The 9,655-nt window shown below is 43.2% G+C and overlaps 2 protein-coding genes across 2 annotated transcripts; one reads left to right on the top strand and one right to left on the bottom strand.

The window, feature by feature from the left end:
• Positions 1-2,236: 2,236 nt before the first annotated feature.
• On the top strand, positions 2,237-4,415 carry LOC117536595 (protein ANTAGONIST OF LIKE HETEROCHROMATIN PROTEIN 1-like). Its single transcript, XM_034201532.1, has 2 exons — positions 2,237-2,607; positions 3,150-4,415. Exons 1-2 carry the CDS (start codon positions 2,492-2,494, stop codon positions 4,054-4,056), a joined length of 1,023 nt encoding a protein of 340 aa, XP_034057423.1. The 5' UTR covers positions 2,237-2,491; the 3' UTR covers positions 4,057-4,415.
• LOC117536597 (transcription factor Adf-1-like) lies at positions 4,400-5,952 on the bottom strand. The gene is made up of 2 exons (XM_034201536.1): positions 5,601-5,952; positions 4,400-5,076 (listed from the first exon to the last, which is right to left on the bottom strand). The coding sequence occupies exons 1-2, from the start codon at positions 5,728-5,730 to the stop codon at positions 4,448-4,450; spliced, it is 759 nt and encodes a 252-aa protein (XP_034057427.1). The 5' UTR covers positions 5,731-5,952; the 3' UTR covers positions 4,400-4,447.
• Between the last annotated feature and the right edge of the window lie 3,703 nt (positions 5,953-9,655).

The following is a 9,655-nucleotide window of genomic DNA, read 5'->3' as shown; positions in this document are numbered from 1 at the left end:
GTGCTTGGCCTGTTAATGGCGGCCTGAAGCAGAGAGAGAGAGAAAGAGAGGGGGATCTGAACCGCTGCCAGCTTTTGCTGCTTAAATGGAGAACCAACAGCAGAGAGGGGCTCAGTTGTCCGGGCCACTAAAACAGCACAACACTGTTTTCTTTGATTTCCTTTCTACAGCTTGTTCAAAAAATGTCCCCGGTAAGTCAGCCTGCACAGAGAGAAGCAGGGCAGCGCTGCGGCAGGTCCGTCTTGCAGGAACTGTGTAGCAGTGAATACAGATCTGCTCTAAACTTCTCCCTTCTTGACACAAACTCAGATCTGTGGCACATAGATTACTTTCAAAACACATTCCATCTTCTTTAGAAAATTGCATATAAACACCAAGGACATGAGCCACCACTGAGACATGGCATCTGTTAGAAATTAAAATCAATGTTGGTATGGCGTAATTTGAATTAAATACACTATTTAATTTAAATCAGTTTTATTCTGAAAAACCGGAAGTTCACTAACTATTAACTTAATACTTTTATTCTGAAAATTATTAATTTCCGGTTAGCATTAGCATGTGGCGAAATGCTGCATTTTCAAACCGTGAATCAACGGTGAAATGACATGTGATGTTGTACACCGAGCACACTGGGTTTAGCACTCGTTTATTACCGCTGAATAACGTTTATTAGGAAATGTTTAAATAACCACAGACACCAGAATGATATAATTTAACAACAGAAAAAGGCAGGAATTGCATTGGACCCGCCCCCGACGACGCCACCCAATAGGAGAAGACCTCCGATTACAACAGGAAGAGCAAGCCAAGGATTGACCTCTTGCTACCGGGTGACCTGGACTGACCGGGCGGATGAGGAGAGCGCCTCCACTCGCACATTTCATTTTGTACTGTACACCACCGCATCTTTTGTGTAATTAAATGCTGTTAACTTTTATAAGCTTCCCTTGACTCGTTTCAGTCTCTCCTGCCTTCGGGGTTATAGAATACACTAACACATCCAAAGTCATTGTATATTCGGACAGACCCTTACCCCCAAAACACACCAGGAGCGTCTGCGCCGCGTTACGGCCCGTCTACACTACAGGCGTCAAAAAATGCTTTCAACGCTTCGCCCATTCATTTAAATGGGGTGACGCAGGATATTTTCAAACTTCGCCGAACTGCATTGTGGGTAGCATGGCAAGGCGTTGCAAGCATCGCGAGCGTCTATCGGCGTCAAAAGTTGAACAATGTTCAACTTTTGAGGCTCGATGCTTGCTCGAAGCTGGCGTCAGCCAATGAAATCCCGTTTATGCAAATCTGCCAGTACAAGCTAGCCAATCAAACCGCGTGTATGCTGGGAGAGACTACGCAGGTCATTTCCTCATATTCAAAAAAATGGAGGGAAAATTCATTATAGCGGTAGTGAATCACCCGGTGCTGTATGATCAGTCTCTGTTCATCTACCAGGATACAAACCGGAGGAGCGAGGCATGGAGGGAGGTGGCAGAGACAGTGGGTGAAACTGGTAGGTTTTCGCCTGTTTGGGGATTTTATATCCAGTTGACTTCGTTTTAACATTGCTATTGCTTTGTATGTCGGGGGCGGGAGATTCATGTGATTGGTTGTTGGTCGCGTTGCTCGCAAAAAATCGCCAAGCCTCAGACACGCCCAGCTTCAAGCTTTTTCGACGCCTGTAGTGTAGACGGGCCGTTACGTTGCGGCTGCGCCACGCTGCGACCTCCTCCTGCGACAACACACACCAGACGCGTTTCAAAACGTTGCGGAAGCGGAGCGTCGTGTGTGCAGCCTCGCAGTTGTTGTTGATTTTGGAATATTTCCTGGACATTTGTACTTCTACAAGTAAGTAGGCTATACGTAGTTAAACGGTTTATGTTTGTGTCTGTTTAAATCGTGTTTATTGTTGTTATTTCCTATTTTGTTGTGTTGTAGACTACAGACACAGTTAATAATAATTGTAATACTCCAGTTATAAACGACATGAATCAAAGATGTGTTGCTGTATTTTAGTGGTAAAAAAATATGCATTCATCATCATAATTATTCTATATATATCATTTACAGTGCCTGTAAACCGGAGGAGAACGCTGGCATGTATTCTCCTACTTGAAAGACTACGGGGGGATGGGGGGAGGAGTTTACCTTACGGCTGCGCCGCGGCAAAAATAGGATTCATCCTAATTTTAGAGAAGCACTGCGCCGAGCCGCTTCTGGGACGCGTCTGAGCCGTAACGGGCCGGCCACACTACAAGCGTAAAATTCGCTTCCAACGCCCCAAGATTTACGCTTGGGGCGTTTCTTCGAGCCCCGCGACCAACAACCAATCAGAATCTCCATGTGAATCTCCCGCCCCGGACATACAAAGTGAAAAACCCCGGTTCTTCTCCACTATTGCTAAAATGGATGCCGTCTACAAAGGGGGGAATACCACCTTCTCGTCCAGGAGCTCCGTCTCGATGACCGCCTTTTTCAGAGGTACTTCAGGATGAGCAAGGAGGTGTTCGACGAGTTGCTCGGAAAGGTGGGCCCACTGATTACAAAGGTGGACACCCATCTGCGTATGTCAATCGGCCCCGCCGAGCGACTCGCCATCTGCCTACGGTACGTTTTGTGTATTTCTACTTCTTTAATCTGACTCTGTATAGAAGGAGAGAGAATGCACGAATGATGACTGAAGTCTGTGATTTAGTTCAGATGGGTAACATTAATTAAGATATCTAGGTAAACACAGTATTGCTCCCCTGTGTACATGGCGTGTGTGTCTGTGTCTGTGATCAATGTGTGTGTGGGGATCTGTGTGTCTGTCTGTGTTCAATGTGTGTGTCTGTGTGTCTGTGTTCAATGTGTGTGTCTGTGTTCAATGTGTGTGTCTGTTCAATGTGTGTCTGTGTTCAATGTGTGTGTCTTTGTTCAATGTGTGTGTCTGTGTTCAATGTGTGTGTCTGTTCAATGTGTGTGTGTCTGTGTTCAATGTGTGTGTCTGTTCAATGTGTGTGTGTCTGTGTTCAATGTGTGTTCAATCTGTGTCTGTGTTCAATGTGTGTGTCTGTGTTCAATGTGTGGAGGGGGGGATCTGTGGTCTGTGTGTGTGTGGGGTCTGAATAAATATATTTTGTAATCATGTATATATCTTTTTTTCTCAGGTACCTGGCAACTGGTGACTCGTACGCGACGATAGCCTTCAGCTATCGGGTCGGGCGTTCTACAGTGGCAGTCATTGTCAAGGAGGTTGCGGGGGCCATCTGGACCGCCCTGGTCGAGGAGTGCATGCCGGTACCACAGGTGGAGGATTGGAGAGCCATCGCTGCTGGGTTCCAGGAGCGCTGGGAGTTTCCCAACTGTGTTGGTGCCATAGATGGGAAGCACGTCGTTATCCAGGCTCCAGCAAATGCAGGTTCCCTCTACTTTAATTATAAGTCCACCCACTCCTTGGTACTGCTGGCTGTGGTGGATGCTGAGTACCTGTTCAGGGTAGTGGATGTTGGAGGCTTTGGGAGGAGCAGCGACAGTGGGAGCCTGCGGAATTCTGCATTTGGAGAGAGCCTCCGAGACGGCAGTCTGCAGCTACCACCTGACACCGTCATCGCAGGATCAGAGCGGCGGGGCCCTCTCCCCCATGTCTTCGTTGGAGATGAGGCATTTCCGCTGCTGGACAACCTTCTGCGTCCATTCCCTGGACGTCACCTCACCCGTGAAAGGAGGTTATTTAACTACCGCCTCAGCCGTGCCAGGTTGGTGGTTGAATGTGCGTTTGGCATCCTCTCAACCCAGTGGAGAATGCTCAGGCGTGTCATCACCACCAGCCCCGAGGTGACGGAGTTGTGTGTGAAGGCTGCCTGTGTGTTGCATAACTTCCTCCGCAGGAAGACCATTGATATGCCATCACGCACACCTATCGCAAGGTCCACGGATGAAGTTACTCCAACCCTGTGTGATGCACCGAGGATGGGCTCCAACAATGCCACACGGCAATCCATCCAACAGCGGGAGACCTTCTGCTCCTACTTCAACGAGGAGGGGGCAGTGCGATGGCAGGCAAATGTGGTGTAGGCCCATATTTGTCTCCAAACCAAAAAGCTCTTTTAAGAGCTACCCATTTTCTTTAAAAAGCAAATATTCCAAATGAGCCATTTTAAAATCAACCATTCCTAATAAACATGTTTCTTGAATTGATATCATGATATAACTAACAACCTTTTTCCTTCAGCCCTGTTTTTAGTGATAAACCACTCATAATTTTCATCAGGGTTTCACCTGAATAATTACAGAAGACAGCACATTATATATCGACATACAAGAAGCTCCTGGTATGTTGTAACTGACAAACCACATGAACAAGTCAAGACACAGTATAGCCATAACATACTTTTAAATAACTTTTATTTATGTGATGTTGTGTGTGATGAGTGATGAGTGTAAAAATATGTAATGTGGATCAGTATCAGTATCTAATTAATTCATTATTAATGTCCATTTCTGTGGCCTCCAGGACCGCCTCTTGTAGCTTCATTTTCAGTCTCATGCTGCTCGTCCTGCTCAGCTTTTGCATTGCAGGCCAGAGACTCCTTAAAAAAAGGAGGTCCTCGTCTTCCACCTCCACCACTGGTGGTGGGGGTGGTGGTGGTGGTGGCATGGCCAGCATCGGGCCTACGGCCGACAGCAGGTTCTCCTCAAAAGGGGACATCTCCCTTCCCCTGCTCTTCTTCCCCCGGAATGCTGGCACACTGGCCGGCACACCGTCTGGCACACTGGCCGGCACACTGGCCGGCTGACTGGCCGGCTGACTGCTACCTGGCTCTGGCTGGCTTTCCAGACTGTCATCCAGGCTGTCACCCATAGAGTGTTCCTCTTCTTCTGCTCCGGTGGGTGGAGGCAGGGGTTGCCGGGGGAAATTGCTGGACGTCTCACGGTCCAGCATGAAGGGCTTTAAAAAGCTCATTACTGCCGCGAGACGCCAGGGCTTAGATCCCCCGGAAGCCCCTGCCCCGCTACTTTTCCCTTCCTTCTCCAGGATCCTCTCCCTGCGGTATCGGTCCCTGAGGGACTTCCAACGCTTTTTGCACACTTCGTCTAATAAAATGAAAATGAAAGAATACAGTTAATTTCTTGAATTTCAGAAAATGATTGCTCCATTAATGAAAACCAAATCCCTTTCAATTGCATACAAGGTTTTACATGTCACACTTTATCAGAATCAAAAACAGGTTTATTGCCAGGTAGCTTTGCACATACTAGGAATTTGACTTGATGTCATGGTGCATATATACAAAACAAGAAATCTAATATAAAACACAACATGTATTGTACAGTTAAATTGCAAAAAGATAAAAATTAAATAAAGCAGTAATTTACATGGAAATAGAATGCTAGGAATGAATTTTTGCATATATATATATAACTAAGAAATGTGAAAGGAGTATGACTGTGTGCATTAATGTAATGCAATATAGTCTATGATGTGGCAGCGGATGATTAACATGTATGTGATTAATGTCTATGGCGCTATTTTATGCTAAATATACCGGCTATGTTTCATTAGCTATGTTAACATGAAGTAAACTGGATATAAAATCCCCAAACAGGCGAAAACCTACCAGTTTCCCCCACTGTCTCTGCCACCTCCTTCCATGCCTGGTTCCTCTGGTTTCTATCCCGGTAGGTGAACAGGGTCACATCAAATAATACAGGGTGATTCGCTACCGCTACGATTATAACCTCGTCCATTTTATTTCAAATATAGACATGAACGGCGGGATATCTCAGGATATCTCTCCCAGCGTATGCGCGGTTTTTGATTGGCTACGGCTTGAGCTGTCAGATTTTCTGAAACGGGATTTGATTGGCTTACGCTCACTTGTCAGGAACGGAGAGAGCGTTTCGTGCGTAAAAAGTTCAACATTGTTCAACTTTTTACGCGCGAGACGCTCTCAAAGTTACGCTTGCCTTCCCGTGATGCAGTTTCGGCGAAAACGTGAGCGGACGTGACGTCACCCCATTCAAAGTGAATGGGCAGACGCGCTAGAGGCGTAATTTTACGCCTGAAACGCTTGTAGTGTGGAGGGCCCGTAACACGGCGCGTGTGGTGTAATAGCACCCATTGACTAGAGTAGCCGCGATCCTTACGACCGGCGCGGCCGTAACGCGACGCAGACGCTCCTGGTGTGTTTTGGGGGTTACAGAAAAAACACATGAATGTTGCCCATGTGGGCAACATGTGGCTTACCATGTAGAACACATGTGCAAGACATGGAAACACAGGTTATTGTATGTGATGTAGAGTATGTGGAAAAACATTTTACCACATTTTTCACCATGGCATTTTCAACTACCGTTTTAAATACCAAAGTAGAAAATAAAAAAACCGTAGAATTCTCAAAGTAATGCAGCATGTGTTTTAAACATTAATGTATCAAATCTATATAACCTTCAGAAATCCATGTCCATCACACAATTCCATAGAGAGGTTAAACCAATTATTATAATAATTATATGAATATTAGCTCTTTTTTATGTTTTAAAGAAAACAACTTTATTTGTATCACTTGGGCAGAGGCCTTTCAATTTCCAATTTCTATTTAAAAATGACATGACTGCTTGCAGTGCAATGTCAGATTTGTGGTTTGTAGGTTCAACTGTTTGATTTGACTTCAGCTTTACATTAAGTTACAGGTCAAATCTAAAATCCTTGTAAATCCCATGGGGTTCACTTGTTTGACTGTATAATTGGCTTCACATGTATTAAATGATTTGTGTTAAGTGAACATGTTTTGCAACATAGTGCTTGAAAATGAAGAAGTGTATAATGTAAAGTTTATTCGTATTTGTATTAAATGGATGATGATAATACTATCATCTATACTACTATTATAATATTTGTAATTACACACATACATTATATAAAACTATGAAGTTGCACAAAAGTCACTGGATGGCATATTAATTATTCACCATAAATGCTTGAATGAATGCCGAGAATGTGGTGTTTGATGATCTTTACACTTCAGCAACTGTCCAGTTTATCAATATGAAGTATACAAATAAATGACTTGTGTTGAATACAAATGATAGCAGATTACTCTTCAGAAGTATAGGTACAAAAGGTGCACGAGAAATGCCTGAAATGTTGGCTTCAATGTGCCTTATCACTGGAGCATTTTGGTGTTTGTCAAGGACATAGATCATGCAAAGAAATATTTGGTTTTCTTGCTAACTACATAAAAGTAGTTATCTCAACTATCTCTGTTACGTTTTTTGAGTAAAGTTCGTATAATTAAATTATAAGTTTGAGGGTCAAACTCATTTCTGTAACGGAGCGTCCACACTACAGCTTCAAAAAAAGCTTGGAACTGGGCGTGTCTGAAGCTTGGGGATTTTATTCAAGCAACGCGACCAATCACATGAATCTCCCGCCCCCGACATACAAAGCAAAAACCCCCGGGGATTTTATGCGAGCAATATATATATAAACTCCCCAAACAGGCGAAAACCTACCAGTTTCACCCACTGTCTCTGCCACCTCCCTCCATGCCTGGTTCCTCCGGTTTGTATCCCGGTAGGTGAAGAGGGTCTGGTCATACAAAACCAGGTGATTTGCTACGGCGATAATTAGTTTCTCCTCCATCTTTTTTTGAAATATAGAAATGAACGGCGGGATATCTCTCCCAGCTTAGACGCGGTTTGATTGGCTAGGGCTTGAGCTGTCAGATTTTCCGAAATGGGATTTGATTGGCTGGCGCTGGCTACTCCGGCGGAGACGGACCGCTATGCTACCCACAATTCAGTTCGGCGAAAAAGCGAGGCAACGTGACGTCACCCCATTCAAAGTGAATGGGCAGATTTAAGCTGTCGACGCTGTAGTGTGGACGGGCCGTAAGTTTGCGTCACAAAAGAACGGGGTCTCCAACTAATATCTGCAAGCAACAAAGGCTACATCTACGTACAAGCACAATTTCCCACATGTGCTGCATCTCTCCTGCTTTCAACTGGACTGGACTTTGGAAGTAAATTTGAATAATGATATTTATTTTTATTTACAATATATTGTAAATAAATGTTAGTCACTTACAGTTGTCATTTGGATCAATTATGTCTTGGTTATAGTCCCCTAATAGTCAAATAATCAATAGTCGACTAATAAAGTGTTAATCGAGCAATTTTTCATTAGTCGATTAGTTGAAATAAAAATGTATATTAAAGAAAGTTAATGTATGTAATAAAAAAAAGCTCCATCCGTGTGCTGCATGTGCTATGAAGCATCAGCCGGAAACCCCCTCAGTCTTCATTCTGAGCGGAGCCTGGTCATTAAGTTAATTTGGTCGGGCAGGAAATCCAAAGTGTGGATCTTTCTGAGCAAGTAAAGAACGAGTCCCACAAGGTGACATGCAAACTACAACGGCAACAAGTCTCCTCCATATCCACGCCATCACAGTGCAGCTTCCTGAATCCCGGCTTCATAACAAAACACAACTTCCTGCTGGCCCCTAGTGAAAACCAGAGGTTGCTAGATGAGGAAGAGTAGCAGGGGAGACACATGGCACCAGTGAGACACATGGGAGGAAACAGGGCATCAAGAGAGGCCTGTCATGTGAGGGAGGCTTTCTGCACATTCTTCAACTCTCCTAAGGGCAGTGTGTCTTGGCAGGACAGGATGGTGTGATTACACAAAAGTTATTACACCGGCAAATCGATTGAAAGATTTGTTATTTTTTCATTCCAGAGAATTGTAAACATTGTACTCCAAAAGACAGGCTATTGTTGCATTTGTAAAAAAGTGTTCTTTATTTTTAATAACTAGAAATGCAAGGATTTTCACCACAACATACTGTATTTAAATATTATTGACAGTACTTTGGGTAGTTGTTATAACACTATACTCACATAGCTAAGTGAAGTTCTTTCAATGATGTAAAAAAACATTTCAATTAAAATGTAGTAGCCCTAGATTTGATGAATTATTGTACAATGGCACTTGTACTTTACTTGAGAAATACCATTTCCTGTTTTACTACTACAATACTCCTCAGAGAGAAATATTGTTTTCTTAATTTTACATTTCTCTGACAGCTACACTTTGCAGATTAAGATGAATACAAAACAATTATAATACAAAAATATATTATCATTATAATAGATTAACATAAAACTGTATTGACACTTGGGTGATATTCACAGGCTCAAGTATATATATTACAAAAATATATATATATTATATATATATATATATATATATATGTATTAGGGCTGTCAGTCGATTAAAATAGTTAATCGCGATTAATCGCAAATTAATCGCACATTTTTGATCTGTTCTAAATGCACCTTAGAGGAATATTTTTCATGTTTTTAATACTCTTATCAACATATGAGTGGACAAATATGCTTTATGCTAATGTTTATTATCATTTGAACAATGACAAATATTCTCATGAATATTAAACACAACAACCTCTGAACATTACAAATATTCGCCTCAATTCAACCTGGAACCTCTCTCATTCAATAATACAATACAAATGGTGTGTGTGTGTGTGTGTGTGTGTGTGATGGATCGTTGGAGCTATGATCAGCTGCCTGGATGCTGTAATCATGTTGCGCACTATCCGTGCTGAGTGTGCTGACTTTTCGTACAATGTCCCACTGTCTGGCTTCCTGC

Source organism: Gymnodraco acuticeps, unplaced genomic scaffold (genome assembly GCF_902827175.1).
Source record: "Gymnodraco acuticeps unplaced genomic scaffold, fGymAcu1.1, whole genome shotgun sequence".
Lineage (NCBI taxonomy): Eukaryota > Metazoa > Chordata > Actinopteri > Perciformes > Bathydraconidae > Gymnodraco > Gymnodraco acuticeps.
Note: the sequence above shows the minus strand (reverse complement) of the source record. Positions and strands in the feature narration are given on the sequence as shown.